Source organism: Hoplias malabaricus, chromosome 7 (assembly GCF_029633855.1).
Source record: "Hoplias malabaricus isolate fHopMal1 chromosome 7, fHopMal1.hap1, whole genome shotgun sequence".
Lineage (NCBI taxonomy): Eukaryota > Metazoa > Chordata > Actinopteri > Characiformes > Erythrinidae > Hoplias > Hoplias malabaricus.
In genome coordinates this window covers 13,949,883-13,971,826 of record NC_089806.1, presented here as the reverse complement: position 1 = coordinate 13,971,826, position 21,944 = coordinate 13,949,883, and the positions used below count along the sequence as shown (strand labels likewise).

The 21,944-nt window shown below is 37.6% G+C and overlaps 1 protein-coding gene across 1 annotated transcript; it reads left to right on the top strand.

Annotated features, from left to right (window-relative positions):
* The first annotated feature begins 1,534 nt into the window (after positions 1–1,534).
* On the top strand, positions 1,535–15,238 carry si:dkey-177p2.6 (uncharacterized protein LOC568712 homolog). Its single transcript, XM_066676014.1, has 3 exons — positions 1,535–1,987; positions 2,734–2,957; positions 10,632–15,238. Exons 2-3 carry the CDS (start codon positions 2,803–2,805, stop codon positions 11,344–11,346), a joined length of 870 nt encoding a protein of 289 aa, XP_066532111.1. The 5' UTR covers positions 1,535–1,987; positions 2,734–2,802; the 3' UTR covers positions 11,347–15,238.
* The last annotated feature ends 6,706 nt before the right edge of the window (positions 15,239–21,944 follow it).

Here is a 21,944-nt window from a genome sequence, read left to right as displayed (position 1 = left end):
GTTGAATTAAGCGCACCAGGGAGCTTTACATCATAAACCTAAGGAACCAGTCCTATCAACTTGCAGAATAGTGCTTCCAAGCTGCCAGCAAGCAGTGGAGAGATAACTGAAGATAGAGGTTTAGGCTAATTGTAAATTCATAGAGCCACATGTACTAGAAGGAAGGGACATTTTTAGTTACATCTAAGCATTTTATAAAGGAATAGGGGACTTTCTTTTTTAGAAGTGTATTTAAACAAATTGATGAATAGATTTTTCGGAGTTTAATCACAGTCCGAATGGGGACTTATAAATAATAAAAAAGCTTTGATATGTATGCATTACTATTAAACTGTCAATATGACACAAATATAGTACAATTATACCTGAAGACATTCATACATGCATCATGATATAAGCTGAGGCATATACCGTGCACCAGCAACATTACAGACATCTAAGAACAGGAACATTTAATATACTGTGCTGGACTAAATCAGTAAAAGAAGCTTATTTATAATTCTTGTTTGAAATATAGTCGCTGTCCAATTAAAAACATGCATATCGGTTTTTTATTATTATTATTTTTATTGTACTATATCATTTGAACACAGCCAAAAATAATCAGCTATTTGCAGAAATATATGGTTAAACGCTGCAGGGTTTTTTTTTTCACTGACTTTCTCTTAGCATGTAGTTGACGTCATCCTCAGTCGTGCCTACCTACGTCACTTTTTAAATCCCCAGCCGGGGCCCACGAAGTAAAGCACGACAGCAGGAAAGTAAGAGTGGAGCCAAAGTGTAAGTATATTACCTAAAATAAAAAAGGTACCTTTAACGTAGGAATGTATAGGATTTTTATTCCAGGGAATCAGAAACTAATTCTTAGGAATTCTATATTTTTGTAGAGATAATATAAATCATGATAGAGTTTCATATATAATCTCTATCCCTACATAATTCTATTCTCTGTATAGTACACATAATTACAGCATATATGCATATTCGCAGCGTATTATATTCAATACCATATATTTCTATAGATCTTTAATCTGCAGCTGGGCCTGAAGAGTTTTCAATCCACTGTATGCAGGTCATAGATAAATTAAAATACAGACAACTCGTTACTATTCCAAGGTCTGTTTAAACCGTTAACATACCAAACAAACGCTTTAAAAGCCGCTATATGGCTGATATTCTTTAAAGCACACGGTGCCTTCGTGCTGCTTGCTGTTTTTCAGGAAGTCACGTTTTTAGTCAGTGGACACAGCGAGGGAGCGAATGAACAGGGAGGCTCGAAGGGTGGGCCCAAGAACAGGCCCATCAGCCAATCAGATGCAGTTACTAGGCGGGCCTCAGATACAACAGACTAATGAAAGATCATTCGGCCTCGAGAAGGCGGGGAGAAGGAAAAAGGCTCAGCCAATCCTACGCAGTTACTAGGCGGGCCTGAGATTTGATTGGACCAATAAAATCTCTCCCAGCTGACGAGCGTCAATCAGCTGAGCTCGCTTCGCGTAGCTTCTTCACTACGGCGAGAGTTCCGATTGCTCGTAGTTCGCTTGGTTTTAACGGTCGGCTCTTTCTGTTGCGAATACTGGGCAATCTTCGGATTAAAAGTCGAATTTACGATTTACTGACCAAGAAAGGCTGACAGAGGTACACTGAGAGAATGTAGCGACAACACGAAGACATCTGATTTGTTATTTGTTTTACTTTCGCCTACTTCTGTAGCTTGCGTTCGAGAGCTGTTCGCTTCTAGAAATATTGGAGTCGACTCCGGTTTTTCAGTCTCGCTGTTGGAATCGAATCACTTTGATAATCCCGATAGGAAACAACGTAGAGAAGGACGTTTTCAAGTAAGTGCTGAGACTATCACTGCATTTGGCCACAGCAACGTGTGAAGTTGCAGTTTGTAAATCGTACTTTGGAGTTAATTTACTGGATAAGTTAACGACATGGAGGCTGGAAAAGCAGCCTGACTGATTCTTCTCTGCTCCTCCTTGAGGTGAGCACGTGTTTACCAGCCAATATTTTCTGGTTTCGTTTGACGATTTACTTAGCACTAGTTGCTATTGTTTGGTGGTTCAGCAGACTGTTTGGGCAAAAGTATCTCCAGGTGATTTGTGCTAAATAATATGATAGTTATTTTCTGTCAGAGAACTAGGACATACTTCTGGACTTGCTGGATTATTAAGTTATATTGATTCGCCCAACAATATAAAGGGTATATGTAACAACTTTGGATAACGTGGAGATTATTACCTTTGCATGTACTCGTATGTGAAATCAAGTAATATGGTTAGTCCTGTTGATGTGTGTATTGTGGCAGAATGGGGTTGTTTACTTGGACCTTCTAGGCAATCATAACAGATTTTAACGAGACCCCGTGTACCAGTGGTTGAACATTTTAATAGCTAACGACCATCAGTGTTTTTAAATTCAGTATTTCACCAGCTGCATTGAATAAAAATAAATAGAAATATTCTTTTTGGTTTATTAATTACCAGCAATGTTCACAACGTGAAATGTTTTTATCACAATTAGAAATTTAATCTCAACATCAAGTATATCACGGCAGCTAAAATATTTTCATATTATCCACTTCTACTGTAAACTTGAATGGATTCCAAAGCTTTGGAGTCGATTCTCAATTTCTGAATTAGAGAATCGACACATGTATCGACTCCCACCGCTAAGCTGAGGAAACGATGAATTTGTCTGGTGACTAACACTTACTTTGCTGTTTTTCAGGAGTTTGCCACACTTTTCTGCGGACACACAAGCTGTTGGGCAAACTTGATTTTCGCCAAACATTATGGTATGGGTCAAAGGGATATTTTATCATTGGAGACGTCCATGAAAAGGAAGAAAGGGTTTCACGGTGGCTCGATGTGTCGACTGGACGTGGGCTCCACTGTAACCGCGCTCAAGAAGGAAGTTGAGCCTGGTGAAGGAGATGTATATTCCTTATCAAGGTAAAAAAAAAAAAAAACAACAACACATTTTTAAACTTCGTACTGAACCTCTGTCCCAGTCAGACCAAAGTTAATTGCCTCTCTGAAGACAATACAGTTAGGTTACAGCTCGCACGGTCATGTACCTATAACGTTATCACTAGCTAGGTTTGTGAGACTAAACAGTATATATGTACAATAATAACCCAGAACCACATTTATTAGGTCTTTGGCTTGCTCTCTAGCTTTAGTTGTTGTAGTGTAACCAAGCATTAATCAGCTCGACACTGAAGTTGACTTCTTAGTCGAATTGTCCGTTCCACCTTAAATGATCCATTGTAACTGATGCGCCATTTAAGGTGGAACGGGAAATTAGAATAAACGCCAACTTCAGACTCGTTGGATCTGTTGGGTAATAGGATACTTTTGACCACCTCCGAGGGCTTTAAAAACGTGACCACTACTTTCTCCTTATGTACAGTCGAATGGGGAATAAAGTTTGGACACCCCTGGTTAAATCTGTCTTATGGATTTTGTTGATTTTCTAAGTAAAATGCGATTAATGCAAGGGAACATGGTATTACTAGTTTTCCTTAGGTATTGCAATAAGCTTAATTGGAAAGAAATATATCACATGCTACATTTATAATGTTACTTTTTGCACTGTCCACAATTTATATTGTAGAAAGTAATATGTTAACATAAAGAAAGAAAGCTGTAATTTGTATTAAAAGGTGCAAAATCAAGATATTTTGATGATCAATAATAAGTCTCACTTTTCATGTACCTTAAACTATTTTTTTTCTGTGGCTACTGTTAAAGACAAAACTGCAGAAGCTTAAGATTTTTGATATTTGCAGGATATAAACCTTTCCTTCTAAGTTTCCAAGAGGACACTCCTTATATTAAAGTTCCTATCTGGTCATCAATAAACCCCCAAATAGTCATGCGTTCATCAAATTTACAGATTGGAATGTTCTTTTACTTATTCGCTTAGATGCTCTTTTGCTTATTCAGCTTTTTTTCGGCATGCACAGATGTACGTATATGCCACTGTTCCTTACCTTTCTCTGCCTACCCCTCTGCCACTCAACTGCAGCTCAAACACCGAACAAGTTGACAGAATTTTTTTGGACAGAGTTTTCCAGTTTGAGACTGTCTTTGAAACAGCAGTTTGTAATTGGAAATGATCAGCCATTGGTGTTCATTGCTTCTTTCACTCATGATATGTTTACTAGCTTATTAAAACCCCACAACTAAGTCTAAAAGATACTGTTCATGATTTAAATAAATAAATAAAAAACACTTTAGAAAACACTCACCATTTGCTAGCTCTCCTGACAGTCGTTCAAACACTGAATAAAAACTCACAGACAAGTTAAACTTAAGCCACATACAAACAACAGTCATTTTTCTCCTCAAATATACGGTTCCATCTTAAAATAGAAGGAACGTCTGTAAGTAAACAAACCAGAGAGAATTGCTGTTCCCCACAGTCAAGGATGTTGTTAAATGTTTGTGAAGAATTTGAGACATTTTTACATGCAACAGCTTTAACCATGGCACTATACAGCTTACCTATACTTGCCTGAAGTAATAGCTGACTAAGCGAAATATTTATGTCAACCCACTGTGGACTAAGCTAGGAATTTCAGCATCTTCTTCTAGATCTAACTAGAGACTAATGGAGTCTGTCTCTAGGTAAAGTGACTAACCTCCTGCCTCACCACTTGTGACTCACTGTCTCTGTGCACTGCTGATGCCCAAATTAAGACCTTCCGCTCAACTGGCCTTCCTTCCTATTGGTTTAGTCAGGTTTAGTTAGACATTTTTCCTCCCACTCCTTCACTTGTACTCAGTCTGTCAACAGCACTCGTTGCCCTCCTCGTTTCAGTCTTTCTTTAACCTTTCTCTTTTGTGCAGCTCCTTCATAGCTGTGCTCTTTTCCTCTGACAGATTAGATGAGCATTAATGGTTAGCAAAAATTAAATTTTAATGTGAGTTCCACAGATTTGTCAATTCCTGTAAATTCATTGAGATTTAAGCAAAGTCATTCAGGTTTAGGTGTTTTTTTGAGGGTGAAATTACACATTTTAGAGAAATATACTGACTCACATACCTTTACAGTGGTGGTGATATTTCTAGGGCAACATTCTTTTGTAATACTCCTAAGAAGTGTCTCAGGCTACACATTTGTAGTTGTAGTGTGTAGTAACTTTCTGTAAGTAGCCTAAGAGACATTTAGATCTTTGGACATTGCTCTTTATTGTCACTTATGGGAACTGCTTTTATACCTCTTTCTCTTGGGCCGAATCTATCACGTCAATTTACTAATTTAAAATAATTAATAATGCCAATAGTTTTAAAACTATTGCTACTCTATCATTTGTACACATTTTGAACTTTATAATTTTGGAACTAGATCCACTAGAATTGGCATTGTGTGGAATTGCATTTATTAGTGTAGGTTTGCAAATCTAGTTGAATTAATAAACAACGTAATGTCAGACCATATGTCTTTGAAAACAGTAAACATGTCCTTCAAAAAGCAATAGTCAAATACAGTAGGAAGTAGTGGTCTTAGAACTTAAAGAAAAACAATAAAACACATGTTTATACTTTCTCTTCTTTTCTGTTTCTGACCATCCACAGCACTTTTGCAAACATTCTTTTTCAGTGTTATCAGACTTTGCATTTCTTGTTTGTGTCTCTTTCTCTCTCTCTCTCTCTCTCTCTCTCTCTCTCTCTCTTGCTCACTCACTCTCTCACTCTGCATTCTATACTGATGACTTTGTATTTGTAGTCGTCAGTATAATATATTTATATTTTTGCATTCTCCCTAGTATGCCACATAGTTATGGAAGATTTCACAGTAATAAAAGGTTTGCAGGGCTCTGCTTTAACTGTGCAAATGCCTGGGTCTGACAGTGGCAGCCATTTCCTTTTCTCATGGTGGGAAAGGCTAAGTGACCAAACTGGTGAATAGCAGCAAGCCTAAAAGCAAATGTTTTATCTTGTGTTATGCCTTAAAATAAGCCCAGACTGTGGGCTCAGGTCAGTGTTTTGTTGTTTGTTGCTGAACATGATAAATGTAGCTATATTAACTTTCTTATGTACTATAGTTGTATGTGGTTATGTTAATGTGTAGTGTGCAGGGCTCTATTAAACTGGATCTGAGGCAGCATCAGTGTGGTGTAATCCAACATGTTAGTGTTCACATTTGTAACATCCGTGTATGATTTATTATTGGGGGGGTTACAGTTTGATACCTTAGAGTGGTGCTGTTTTCATATGTTCAGTCTGGATGTTTTATTATTATTTTTTAAGTAGGCTATAGGTTAATTATCAATCTGTCATCCTTATTGTGCAATGTTGACACTTGTAACCAGACTAATATCATAGCAGTTGTAAATGCACAGGATATGTTAAACTCTTGAGGCACTTTTACATGATCTTTTCAAGTATTTAGATGAAACTTTGTATTTGTGCTAAACATTACACACATCACAATTCCAAGGTTAATCTTGTTCCAGGGCTTGTCACCTCTTTTAGATTTCAGTATTACTATGGGGGTGTCATTTTTCTGTATCCGCTTCATTCTGTTAGGGTTGTGTTGAATAACTGGGCGCAATGCAGGAACACATTATACAGGGGGCACATTCATCAAACTTTGATTCACTCACATACTCCTGTAACATCGGAGTGTAATAGGGAAAAAAATTATATTTATTTATTTAGATTAGTGTATTTCTTCTGCCAGTCATTCAGACCTTTAGAGGGGGTCAAAACCCAATAAATGGAAAAGGAGATTTATTTTGTGGAAGGCAAATGGCTATATAGATAATATAATGCACTACATATTTTGTCATCTATGTGTTTTAAGCTACCTGCATGAATCTAGCTTTGGAATTTCAATTCTCTTGCTCATGTCTATGGATTTTGCCTTCTGATGGACGCACGCAGTACAAAGCTATACATACATATTACATATACCTCTCACACATTCACCTACCCATCCAGACCATACTCTTGGGCCAGAGAATGAGACATGTTTGTATCAATCATCTCTCATAATCAATTTCATATAACCAAAACTGAACAGTCTAATAGCAAAAGATGGCATTTTTATTCACCAGCTCCCTTTTTTTAAATTCTCAGTAAAGTCAGTATCCAAATAAAATGAGTGGTTATGATTTTGTGCCACTCCTAACACAGTGCAGATGTAGCCAAAGCAAGAATGGAGAATAGAACAGTGTAGGACTGGTGAAAACAAGCAGAAAAGGAAGAGGTAGAACAAACCATCCTTGTGCCTCACCCGATGCAGCGGCTTCACATTGTGTGTGAGCTGTGGCTCATTCTCGTTTAAAGGAACAGGTGCTGAAACCGGCCGTTCAGAATTGGGCCGTTTAGATGGGGAAAAATATGCTGTTTGATCCTTCTGGTATTTTGACCAAAGCATGCTAACTTGTGGTATATGTTCCCTTCCAGTCCCCTATGCAGCCAGGCATGTTTATTTACTTCACTATCACTTAATTTCTATTACATATTTGCATGTACCTTGCTTTTATTTCTTGTTTGTTTTTTGTTTTTTTTTAACACATAGCAGTCTTAGCGGGACTTGTACAGTTAAACACAGTTTAGTTAAATGAAACATAGTAGTGACTGGAGGAGTTGTCATAATGCTGTGATGGTATGCAGCAAAGGGTTAAATTGTTGAGATAGATGTTGTATATTTAATGTAGCCTATTATACCGCAATAATTTTTAGAGGTCATAATGTCCTGTCATGCAGATTAATGTTGGGTCAGTGCTTTAGGAGGGAATTCCTAATATTATTTATTCTCAATCCACTAATAGATAGTGGCCTTATCTTACTGAAAACAACTAAATAACTGAGTAACTGGGAAAAAATGATATAAATTTGTGTTGTAACAAGCAGACTCAGTTCCACCGCAGCCTTTTCTTCCATTGTGTTATTCCCACTTTGATGGTCCTGTTAGTGTTGTGTGTTGTTGTGGTTTTTTTTTTTTTTTTTTTTTTTGAGAGAGGGAGCATGGAGCAGACTCTGTGCCACTCAAGCCTCAGCCTCTCATCCGTCGCCGTTGCCATGGTAAGCAGACCAAAGAGGCCAGTCTAATGACAGAGAGCCAATTTGAATCACGGTTTCACAGTTGCTACCTTGAGGGACCTAGCGACATCCACACCTGTGAAGTCACAGGTTTATTTGGACCATGGCAAAAATCTGGGGATTTATCTTGCGTTTAACTAATGTCCGGAAAACTCATGGCCCTAAGATGGAATGAAAACAACAAAAAATATATATTTTCAGCTCTAATGGCCTCTTCTTTCTACTGTAAATCCTGGTGTAATGTGTTGGTTTGCAGTAGACTTGGTGTTCAGTGTGCTCCTGTTCCATTTATAGCTTGCTGTTGCTGACAGAGACAAGCTGCAGACTGTGCTGCTTCTTCTCCAAGTTTATCGTGTGTTCTTTCTGGAATTCAGCTAACCAATATACAGGACCATACAGGAATATAGGTGTCCTTTCAATGTCTTATGACTTCTGTGAGGTGAAGATGTAGTACCTATAGAGCTGAAAGGGAATGAGCCAGCCGTGCAGTGCTGGTGTGGATGATTATATAACAACTAGCCTAGCCGTGACACACTTAAGAACTGCAAAACAGACATACAGACTGTGTTCAGACAAAAATTCTTCTCAAATAGTGCACTCTTTATATTATCACTGTCGTGTTAAAACCTCTACCTCATACTATGATGAGTGGGCTTGTAGAATGAATGGTTATAATGAATTTTATTTTTGATTTAGCTAAGTTCATTTGCCATGAGCTTACTGTTTCAGTGTGGGTTTTCTTTTTTAAATAAATGGTCACAAAACGTTATTATCAAATCTTGATTAAAGCAGTGGTGCAAAAATATTGTTGTTTTTTTATATGGCCAATTAACTTATAAAAGGGAAAACAGCTTAGGTATTTGTAACTGCGGGGTGTACAGAGTTTAGTTTCTAAATAAGCCTCATCTCTACACAATAAGCTCAGATTCAGGCTATTCCTATAACACCATCCCAAAGCACATAAGTTGTGAAACGTATCCATCTCATTGCTGAACACAAAGGAAAGGTCTCCTGTGAGTTCTGGCGGCTTCCTGTGCTCTCTGCAGTAAAATGAAGCAGTCTGTGGCCAGAGCTGCGGGGGATGTCTTCCTGCGTGCAACAGCGTGATGGATGGATGGAGGAGGCTGAGCCACCCACACTAGAGCGAGTGCAGAGAGGGATGGACAGCCTCTACCATTTACGCCCCCTCTATATGTGATCTATGTAGGCAAAGTAACCAGATAATACTCATACAATTGTCATATTAACAAAACAGCTGTGTATTTCCTTGTATTTGAGTTAATGTTCAAAACCATAAACAAAATAAAATTTCAAATTTCTCTTCCCCAAATAACATAGTAAGATATTCGTTAACATGTTAAATTTGGGGGGAAAACAAAACAGTTTCTTACTGTTAAGAAAGGCTAGCAGTAGTAGTATTATATAGTATGCCTGTTTTTAACCTGCAGATATATCAGTTTATATTATAGGCACTGTATACCTGATTAGACATAATATTAAATCTACTTCCTGCTGAGTTATATAACGTTGATTCTCTCGTTACAACGATACTTGTCTTAGATCCGAGTATCATTGACAAGGGCCTAGTTCTGATTGCTAGAGCAGCATCTGCAAATTCTTGTTATGCAGTTAGGCAAAATAAATACAGGCTATGATGGAAATTTACATTACATTACAGTTTACTACATATGAGGCTATTTGCCCATGCTTACCCCTTGACTCCCATTAACCCATTGTAGTATCCACCTCATATTGGGAACAGCCCCCAAGACCTGTTTTGGAGAAGCTCTGACCAAAACATTATGACCACCTTAATTAGGACCTCATCAAACGTGCTCATATCCTTACACTGACCTGTTTTTACCCTGCTTCCAGCACATTAAATATTAATTTATATATATTAGTGTCAAATCACAGAAGGCAGAGGATTAGAGCTCCCCCGGTGGAGACCATGATTTCTTATGCCTGCTGCAGACATGGCCAATCATAGGACTAGTGGTTCTTGTGTGCAGCAGATATTGATGAAATATTAACTCCAAAATGAATAGCTTGAACCAAGCAAAATATCAAAGCTAGATCGTGGTATAGGTACTGTACAGTAACTGTGAGCCTGTGCCTACACAGGTGACTTGTAATTGTTAGATGAAGGTCTACAAATCCTTTTTGGCCAAAAAATATTAATGGGGAGGGGGACACTCTGCTGAGCAGTTTTAAGCCTAAACATATATAGACCTATAGCCTAACTGTGATACATAAGCAAGGAGCTGCACTATATAGAAAAATACTTTTATTCTCGTCTTGCTATGTATTTCAAGTTTGCATTAAGTCTTTGTATTAACACTTAAGTATATAGGTCTTGAAATAGCAAAAGACTGGCTTACGTTGTAATTCATAACCTACATTTGCTGTGCGAATACCTTGATTCATCAAAACAGCCAGTGTCTCCTTTGAAACCTGGATTGATTTAGCAGCAAAATGTGGTGTGATGTAAACATTGTGTGTTTTATTTGGCTTCATGCACTGTTATGTATAATATGCCTCAAAACATTCCTCTTTCTTCCACTTAAGGTACGTGCTGGGCCGTGGTGTGAAACGTAAGCTAAGTGACTATGACGATCCTGTGCTGGACCTATCGTACCCCCAGCAGAGGCAGCTGGTACTGGACCTGTGCCTGGACAAACTGCAGAGCTGCCAGAGTCACGCTGAACCCAGCCTTCACCGCTCCGTCCTTCTGGCCAACACCCTCCGGCAGATCCAGCAGGAGATGAGGCTAGAGGGTGGAAGCTGTTTGCCTTCAGCTCCACCTGTCCCTTTGCTCCTTCATGCCTCCACCCCACGCCACATCCCTGAGCTGCCACCTGTGTCCTTAGACTGCCTTCCACTGTCCAATGGATCAATGTCCCCATCTGACTCCCTAGCATCTGTTGAGGAAGGCGAGGGCGAGTTAGACTGTGCTGAAAGTAAGCCACTTTATCCCGCCCTCTCTGAGGTGGAAGAGAGGCCATCAGATTCACTGTTTGGCTCTTTTGAAATCACAAATTCCACCAGCTATCTAACAGACCTAGCACTGGATGACATCTTTGAGGACATTGATACATCTATGTACGATTCATCTGACATCTCTGTTCTAGCATTCCCTGCCCCTCGAGGTAGTGGTACAGCATCTGGGACAGCAGATGAAGGTCTCAAGAACTTTTCTAGCTGCACATCTAACACCCTGCAGCTGTGCCTCTCTGACCTCAATGACCTGGACCACATCATGGAGATACTAGTGCGCTCCTGAACTACTCAACACACAATCCACTTTCAAATAGCCATCCCAGTGTTTTTAAGGGGATGTGGAAGATGATGTTTAATTAAATAGATGCATTTTTTATTTATTTTTATACAAAAAAACTGATATATTTATATAAGGGGAAAAAACTGGCATGACACATACCTACTGTAGGATGAATGCACATTATTCTGACTTTTCAGCTGAGCAAGCTTGGGCAGCCATTTTTTTCGTATTTAAGCAAACTAAGATGTATATGCAGGGACGTCAGAAATTAGGACAAAGTATTACAGTCGAGACTTATTTATACTGAATATTCACTCGCTTTTATGGATTTTGAAGAAAACAGAATCTAGGTGGATATATTCTTTCTCAAGAGACTTTTATTACTTTTGTTTTTATGAACTGATCCTATGGATATTCGTCCAGCATTATATTTACTGTCATTAATTATGGTATCATAACATGCACACTCAACACTCACACTACCTCTCCAAAAAACAAAAAAGGAAAAGGAAAAAAAACAAAACAAAAAAAAGAGCAAATTTTTTCCCTGTACAATGATAGTCACTGAAAATGTCTTGGTCTATGATATCAGTCTAGCCAGTCAGACAGCCAGCAAACGTTCCCTTCACTCAGAAAGAAATATTAAGATCAAAGCCACCAAGAAGGAAACTCTATTCAGACTTTGTCCCATTTTATTTTTTTTTTTCCCCATTTTCTGGATCCTGGAGAAGAAATGATATCCTGTGCTCCATGTAGACATTTTTAAGCTATTTTGAAGAGATCATATTTGATTGTCAAATGTGCACATACTGTTGAACCCCTCATGTGAACTCAGTGCCTACAATGGAGGACGAAGACTGGCTTTGGTGGAAGTGCACACTGTGGACACACACGCGGACTTGCCTGGACCTGTTTCTCTAACCCCACTATTTCTATATCTTTTTCTATACTGATTGTGTCCTTTTTTTCATGCTTCTGTAGGATTCTCAAGAAGCCATGTCCTCAGATGTTGGACACATCTGCTCCAATCTCTTAAAAATTCTCTTCTTTCACAGAGATGACCAGTGAATCTGCAGAAATGAGATTCAAAAAAAAATGTGGATGTCTGTGGATGCCTGTGTTGTGGTCAAGCTGACCGAGCTAGAATGTTTAAACTGTATATCCTCAGACATGGGGCCGAATCCAAGTCCTCCACTTTCTTAGTTATTTTAATATTTCATTAAATGTATGGGGCAGGTTGAAGTAAACCAGTAGCACTGGTCTCTTCTGTTCTATGTATTTAATTGTTTGTTAACGTGTGGTTGCTGGATGTAGCAGATCTGCCCTCCATTTAAAATAGGCATGCACCGAGTCAGTAGTGGATATTGACCTTCATAAATACGTTGGGTATTGGCCTGATGAATTTATCCTACGGGTCCCTATGTTTGGTCATAGCTGTGATACTTGAATCAAATTTGTCTTTTTTTTTTTTTTTTTTTTTTTTTTTTTAAGTGACGCCAAGTTACAACTAGAGATCAATTCCAAAAAGTCTGACCGGCCTTTACAAACAGATCCACACAGTGAACTATACAAATTTCAGGATTGAAAAAGAAATGGTAGTAATATCAGACCAGAACAATGTATCAGATGATATGCTGAGCTCAGGTACCAATATTGAGAGGGAAATAAAGGGGAATTGGTGTATCCCTGCATAAAAAAAGCATGGCATGATCAGGTATGCTGGTCTTATAGTACAGTTTGGAAAAGTCCTGTGGTATAAGCATGTTTGTACTGAAAGGGGAGATGGTAGAGGGGGAGGGGAAAGAGCAGAGTGGGGAGAACCAGAGAGAGAGGGAGAGATTAGGAGGGGGTTAAAGCTCGAAGCTCTTGTCACGCGGAGGCTCTTGCTTGTGGAAAAGGCCACATTGAGAGTTTCACAACAACAGCTGGTGTGTGTGTTTGTGTGTGTGTGCGTGCACACTAGTGTATGTCAGTGCCAAACCCCACCCCCCAAAAAAGAGGCCCAAAGTGCTCTATTCTCCTCCCAGCCAATCAGAGTTAGTCAAGGGGAGGAGTTGCAAGCAGCTCAGAGTAGAAAGGCCTTCCCTCTCAGGACTCTCACTACCAAGATTTCCCTCCTGAAATGTCTCAAAGTACTGAAGTACTTTTATAAATTGAAAAAAAACAACAACTCCTCTTTAACCCCAAGTGCTCTCAACAGCTCTAGGGTCCATTACTACATAACCTCAATATTGGCTTCATAGAAGTTGGCATGTAATAGATTTCATTAATTATTGAATAAAAATATTAAGTAATAATATTAACTAATAGTAGTTATTAGTCTGGAGTCCAATGTTTGGATCTATTTAGAACTCGTTTGTATTTTGCTAAGAATGTTTTATTTTGCAGAAACATGGGCAAAATGCAGAGTTAGAGATCAGTCTTTGACAGGTGCTGTCTATCAGAGTAAGCAGCCACTTTTTTTTCTCTTTTTCTTCCTTTAACTCAAGCTCACAAACATCCTTCCCACCCCCTTTACAGACAGGCAGAGCCACAGGGAAATCTGACCCCTAATGAAGTTTACACTCAAGAGTTTGCGCTAACATGTACAATAAACTAGAGACTTACTTAATCACACCCAGCAGAATTTTTCAAGTGGTCTATTTTTGATTGTGAGAGCTGTGTATCAAAGTGTATAGCTTTTAAGCTTGGTTGTTTTGTTTTTTTTGTTTATGTGCATATAAAAATATATTTGTATTTTTATTTTCTTTCCATCAGTGTGTTTCTGTTTTATTTTATTATTATTATTTTTTTTTTTTGAGGGTCTGTTGAAGGCCCCAGATTAGGTGAGATAATTTATTACCTTTTATTTAAGATTGGAAAAATTCTGTCTGTGTCCAGGATGATTTGTTTTGTAGCAGTATGCCTGCTTCACCTGTTCTGAGTAATAATTATACAATGTGTGTAAATAATTCATTCAGATTATGAAGAGATTTTTAAAATGACTATTATTGAAAGTATTTGTAAACATATGAAAAATGTGCTCATTTTGAATGACAGTGGGGATTCTTAGTTATTTTATTCTGACAATCTTCCTTTGGACCAGGCAGTTCATTTGGCAGCTCCTTGTGCTGTTTTCACTTTTAAACAACTAACTGCATTGAAGTTAGAAGGAAGCACGTTAGCTTTATTGGTCTATTGATATTTTAGGCTCTATTTTATTTATTTTTTTTTTCCCCCATTTAGCTCAAGATTGTCTTCTATTTAATTGAATGTTGCGTCACTTTACCAACAAGCAGCTGCCTGATTCCTCCACTGAAACAGATAGAATGGAACTCTGTCAGTGTCAGTATAGCTTCAGAGCACATGTGTTTCATATACAGAGCTTAACTATTGGACTGCCTTTTGAAGATTCACAGTAAAGCACCAATTGCACAATGTTCCATAAAGTACAGTTATTATACCGTTTGAATGAGAAAGTCTGTGTTTCAGTATAAATAGCCTTTTAACCAGGTTATTGTCAAAGATGTAGAAAGACGAGCTTGAACACTTCTGTCATATTTATACTTTAGTCATTTTAGTGACGTTTTAATGAATTATCCTATTGAAATTGTAAGATGGAAAAAAACCTCAAATGTCACTTTTGTCCCAAGTGCAATATGAGCATTAAGCGCTGTTTGACCTATTTGCAAATGATACCAGTATGTTCAACTTTATATGAATAACCTTTTTTAAATAATGAACTGATGACTTTGCACCCTAAAGCTGCATTGTTTTCAGACTCTGTGCTTGGTCTGTTCTGTAGCTTGGTTTGTAGCTTTTGTTGTGTTTAAATAATGAAGTATGTTTTTTGCATCAGTCATATTCTATGCAATGCTACTGTAGCAGGTCAGTATGTCAGAATAAAAGCTAAAATAAGAAGAAATTTTGTGTCTTGTATTAAATAATCCTGGATGTGCTCAAAGGATGACCACTGATGTTTTATGAGAAGATCCATCCATCCATTATCTGTAAGTGCTTATCCAGTTCAGGGTCACGGTGGGTCCAGAGCCTACCTGGAATCATTGGGCACAAGGTGGGGATACACCCTGGAGGGGGCACCATTCCTTCACAGGGCAACACACACTCTCGCATTTACTCACACCTATCGGACACTTTTGAATCGCCAATCAACCTACCAACATGTGTTTTTGGACTGTGGGAGGAAACCCACACAAACACAGGGAGAACACACCAATTCCTCACAGACAGTCACCCAGAGTGGGAATCAAACCCACAACCTCCAGGTCCCTGGAGCTGTGTGACTGCGACACTACCTGCTGCACCACCGTGCCGCCCTTTAAGAGAAGATAGTCAATAAAAAAATGAATGTTGTTGGCACGTTGAAATAGATGCTGTTCTAAATGCTGCCACTACACAGTAGTCGATATAGAATTTAATATGTTACATACAGAATGTAGAAATAATGTTACAGCAGTTCAGAAGTTTTCCCTTCACTTTAGGTAAGTTCAGATACGTTCCTTGTTATAAAAGAGCTACCCAGAGTTGGCCCACCTTCTCAACCAAGAGAACAGTTATTGATAACATACACCAGGTATTTGTTTGCCTTTTAAAATTGTTTTTGAGTGTTTACTGATTATTGTAATTCAACTGTAAAACATTCTTAACTTTGAGCACAAGGTTTTTATTTTTAAGCAGTTTTGGGCCATATTTGTTGTTCAGTGCCTCAGTAAATTGCCACATTTTGTGAAGGACAGTTGATGTTTTAAAGAAAATAAGATTTTGTCCCAAAAATTGACAAACACAGAGACATAAAAATGTTTTGTATTTTTTGCCCTTGGTGCATTGCACTTTGACTCTTTCAAGACAAAATATGTGGGCATCAATGATGCTGAACATTAGAGCCATCCACATGTCAGCAATTTTACTATTTCAACAACACAGACTGATCAAGACATCCAGTGAATTCTGTATTAACGTTGTCGTACTTGAGCCCTTCCTCACAACACCATCAGATATTCATACTACAAAGGCATCTGGTAGAGACTGTGCCAAGACCCGTCTTCGACTGTGACTGCTTACTGCACACTTTCCCCAAACTTTCTGTTCTGGGATATTAATAATTCAGGAACACGTAGTATTGAGGAGTCTGCTGCAGTCAGCCTTACAGACAGTTCTCCATCTCTGCTTTACTTTTTCCTCAGTATTCCTTAAAGCAACATTTACATCTTCATCTACATAATGTTGACTAATACTCACAGCTAAGCCTAAACCCTACAGTCATTACAGAACGTCCCAAAAACAAATTTCTCCTGTTTTAAATGTTTTTGGGGACCACACAATCAGATGATGTTATGTCATATATCAGTGGTTACAGTTAACAGAATTTGTCTTTACCCTATTTAGACGCTGCCAGTACTACCCTCTACAACTCCCTAAATAACAAGAAACAAGCAAACTGGGAGGAGGATGGAAGCAACACATGCTTCTGCTGAGACGAGTGAAGCCCCACATATTTTCACACTGCTGCTAACATAATGTACATTTAAATACAAGCATTAACTGCACAGTGGTGAGAATCTCAGCATTTCATTCTGGAGCATAACTACTATATTTTATTTCAAGATGTAGATTTTGAAGTTGAATTGACTTCATAAATCCCAGGTGTGTATTTTTTATTTTGTTTATTTATTTATTTAATTAAATGTGTACAGATATTCAGTTTGCCTTCTGGAGAAGTGAATGTAATGTACCCTTAGTACACACAGTTATAAATTAGGGTCCGTGTTCTACCTTTGAATGGACATTTACTCCGTCTGTACCTTTAATTAACTACATCATACTTTCTGATGGTCTAGTCTTGTGGCCAAAGGGCTCTGTGGTTTATAATGACCGATATTTAAAACAATAAAAGACTACTACTGGATGAGGCCAACAGGAGTTAAGCAGAAAAGGGTTTGTAGTATGCCTTTAAAATTAAGCATGTGTTTACAAAAGAGACCAATGAGCAAATATGATGTTGTTGGACATTTCAGAAGTTCAGTTTTCTCTGTGAATTCATCTGTACCTCTGGTCTCTTCCCAGGATTTTGGGAGCATTTCTGGGCTCCCTTTAGTCCTCCTGTGGTCTGGACCCTGAGGTTGGCCACGCTCGATGGCGGATGCCAAAAAAGAACAAACTCAGTCACGATAGCAGGCGGAACAGGGTCTTCTGTCAGAGAAAAGCACCAATGCGGCAGAAAAAGTCTTCCTGACAGTACCTTAGCAACAGCACCCTGACTCTCACACCACTGTTACACAGGCTATACTTCAGCAGCGTTTTGTGGCTGACTCAGAACTCACACTGAATGCTGTTCATTTCAAGCATATCAATTCCTACACTACAGATATAGCTCATTTTGTTACATCGCACTATACCACTCCACACAATAGATAGATACATACATATATACATAAATACATATACACATAAATACATACCATAGATTTTTTTCTATATTCTACATGAGGAAGCCTGCCCCTTTTTAACATGTTATTAAATAATGAACCCCCCACCCCCAATATATATATATTAATAAATAATACTCTAAACATATAACAGTAGCTTTATTGTAGGATAAAGTGGGCACATGCCAAAAGATAAAAGATGTTTTTAAAATTAATTATGTTGTTTATATTAATTAATACCACTAGCATCAAAACTGAATGTAGACTTACACCCAAAATATCTCAAATAATTGACCAATTTTAAATTTTCAAAGATTGTTCTTTAACACACTATTTAGCAAGTAGCTATTACTTAGGTCTTACCAACGAGGTAACCAAATATTCTTTCAAGCAATGAGCCTGAAGCTAGTTTTCCAATAACATGCATTTTAAATATGAGATTTTAGCTAGTTATCCAGCTAAAATCTTACCTCCGTAAGACACAAAATCAGACTGACTTATTTTATCCCATGTTTTTGGATTTTCAGATAAAAAATATTGATGGGTTGTTTTATTTCACAGTTTGTGGGCGGTTATCAGCTCCAGATCCACAAATGAATGTGTCAATAAACTCCAAAAGTACAGTGCAGTAGCAGTTTTGACTAGACATCGCCTAGCACTTATACAACATCAATGCATTTTTGTATCTTTGATGTCTCTTTAGATGCTGAACTGGCTCAGTACATTTGGTGCTTACTTGTCTGTCTGCTAAATATTTGTTCTAAATTGGCTGTTGGTTTCTTATGACTGGTGGAAAGAGAAATGGTGGGAGATAGTGAGAATGGCGAAGTTTAGGCTGCCTAATATCTTGTACGAGTAAATAAACTCCCATGGTAAAGTGTGATTAAGTGGGGAAACTCAGAAAAACTAAACACTTCTAAGAAATTTCACTTTAATCATTAGTTAATTTCATTAAGTATAATAATACGGTTTGTTGAATCACTGCTTGAAATTTCATTAATTTGTTGGTTCATTCATTCATTTATCTTCTATCACCGCTTCATCCTGGTACGTGTATTGTACATTACCCGGAATCATTGAATGAATGGCAGAAATATACCCTGAAAAGGGCATGGATCCATCACAGTGCTTCACACACCCGGCCACTTAAAACTGTAGACAGTTTCACATAATCCAATCCACCATAAGCCAATGTATCTGCCAACCTTTGTTTTTGGACTGTGGGAAGAAACCCACACAGACATGTAGTGAACACACCAAGAAGAGGATTGAACCTTGGACCCCAGGTCCAATACAATAAAATGTATCTTTGTTTGATTTATACAGAAATAATAAGACCACTTATTATTTCACACTAGCGTGTGTTTCTGGACCATGGGAGGAAACCGGAGCACCCAGAGGAAACCCACGCGGACACGGGTAGAACACACCAACTCTTCACAGACAGTCACCTGGAGCGGGAATCGAACCCACAACCTCCAGGTCCCTGGAGCTGTGTGACTGCAACACTACCTGCTGCACCACCGTGCCACCCTTGATATCATACAGAGAATGCAAATTAAAAAAAGGCAGTGATTTTTAAATTTACTTTGTCATTTGTATGTATTTAATGTCAGAAATATAAATACAATATATTTCATGCTAGGTGTGGTCACCTTTATTTAATTATTACATTTACATTCTTTTCTGACATTCTGGTCAGCAACACAGTACAAAAAATAATTGGGAAAGGACCAATTTGGTCTCAGTAAAGAGATAAAATAATAAAATAGTGAACTAATTTAAAAAAGGTGATGTCAACCGTTTAGGGTAATCATTATTTGTTACAAAAGCAGCAGTTAGTGTGGGTTAATTAGTGAATTAATTCAATTTGTTGTGGGTGAAGAGCAAGGGTGCAAGCCTATCCTGAATCTTTGATCCTAAGGTGGCACCACATCAAGAACCTTCATTCATCTATAGTCAATATAACAACATGGAGCCAGGAATAATTTTGCAAACCTTTAATAAACAGTACAATATTTACACACAAAATATGGCAGGTAAAATTTTACTGGGCCAAAATTAATTTTGTTAAATGTGTCCAGAAGTCCCAATGTGTCCATTTTCTTCTCCAGCCTTGGATGCATAGACTATCACACAATGTGAAAATGTTTATTGTGTTTTAAAAAATGATATATAATTTATATATTATATCCTTTAAATTAAAGAAGAAGGGAACCACCCAGACAGATACCAGCAACACGTCCAAAACTAAAGTCTTTCATGCTGTGGGGTTGTGTCAGTGCCCTTGGCAAAGTAACTTACGCTTCAGTGATGGTAACATTAATACTATAAATTACATAGAGATTTTGGAATAAAGTTGTATTCAAGATTACATTGCCAGTGACTACTATGCATATTTCATCAATGCAAAACCACATTCTGTGCACATAAACATGGTAAACATGGTGCAGGTATTGAACTGGGCTGTCTGATCAATGAAACAATTCAACAAATGAGAGCCCTCCACTGAAAACCAAGTTTGTTAACCTTGATAACATATCCATGTATTGTTTTTATATGCTAAAACACAAATCATGAACAAAATAAACAGTCTGAACATGGATGATATTTTCTGGTTTCTACTTACAGAGAACTAATCACAGTCTCAAAAGGCTTCATTCCAAGCTTCTCCATGGAAGCTGTGCATCCACAACTGAAAGTGTTGTACCATAAATAAGCTTGATTAATTTATTATAAGGAGCATCTGATGGACATTTTGAGCACCTTCTGCGGCAATTGCAATAAAAAGGTTATTCTAACAACAAACAGGAAAAATTGGGACAATTCCGTTATTTGTTTATTCACTTGAACATGTATTTAATAGACCAAAGGATAATATTTGCAGAAATCAGTGGTTTCAAACTGTGACAAACTTAATACAATTTGTTAAATATAAACACATTTACAAATTGGTGCCTGAAATACACTTAAAAAGCTGGGACAGAGGCATGTTCCCATGTTGCAGTTTTACAAATATAATTTTTGCTCATTCCTGCTGTATACTAGACTTGCTCAACATTATGAGGTCACTGTTGTCTGATACAACTCTGCATTTTGCACCATACAACAGCAGACAGGACACTCAATCACACACACTCAATAGCATTGGCATTGTCCTGGGAAAAGACATTGTCTTGGTGGCATTATATGTCCCTCTAAAATATCATAATAAGTCTCCACATCCATGGTACATTCACATATATACAGTCCACCAATGCCATGGGCCCTGATGCCCCCATGCAATCACATGCCATTACACATTATATACACATTTTTTAAGTGGTCAGAAACTTGTAAATAACTCATGAAAGAATAAAGTTACGTTAAAACCACACCATTGTTTTTCTTGTGAAATTCCCAATAAGTTTGATGTGTCACATGACATTCTTCCCATTGAAAAAACTAAAGTTGGATCCAAAATGGCCGACTTCAAAATGGCCACCATGGTCACCACTCATTTTGAAAAAGTTTCCCCCTCCCATATACTAATGTGCCACAAACAGGAAGTTAATATCACCAATCAATCCCATTTTATTAAGGTGCATCCATATAAATGGCCCACCCTGTGTATATATATATATATATGGAAAGTTATATTTCCATCTCATAATTGATTATTTTATAATAATATATTTGATCGAGTATGACTTGCTGTCTCTAAATGAATACGTCATTACTCTCTGTGAATACTCTGTGAGACTGTGGTTTAAATCACTTTTATTTGGCATGTATTACAGGCATCAAAGTACAAATTGTTTATATTTACAAAAAATAAACAAGTTGGTCAGTGACAAAAATGGAAATATTTTCTTTGGTGTATTTGTCTCTTAAATAAATATTAAAGAGAATGAACAAATTACAGATATATATTTTATTGAATTTTGCAAAATGTCTTACATTTGCATTAATGACACATATCTGTCATAAATGACACAAGTACAATACACTGTCGTATGTGCTGAGGTAATCATACAATTAACAGAAATATGGTAACATGGAAAATAACACATCTGAACGTTTCTTTTTGTTAGGAGAATTTGTTCTGCACAACAATTTAGCTGCAGCTCCATCTACTGGACTTATTGTGTAACTCGTGTTAATAGTTTTGTGTTATTACAGACGGTTAATAAAAAA

Bases quoted from the DNA above. Each gene is read 5' to 3' on its own strand.
- si:dkey-177p2.6 (XM_066676014.1), top strand. From the start codon at position 2,803: ATGGGTCAAAGGGATATTTTATCATTGGAGACGTCCATGAAAAGGAAG. The intron at 2,958-10,631 runs GTAAAAAAAAAA...CTTCCACTTAAG, and splicing joins GATGTATATTCCTTATCAAG to GTACGTGCTGGGCCGTGGTG.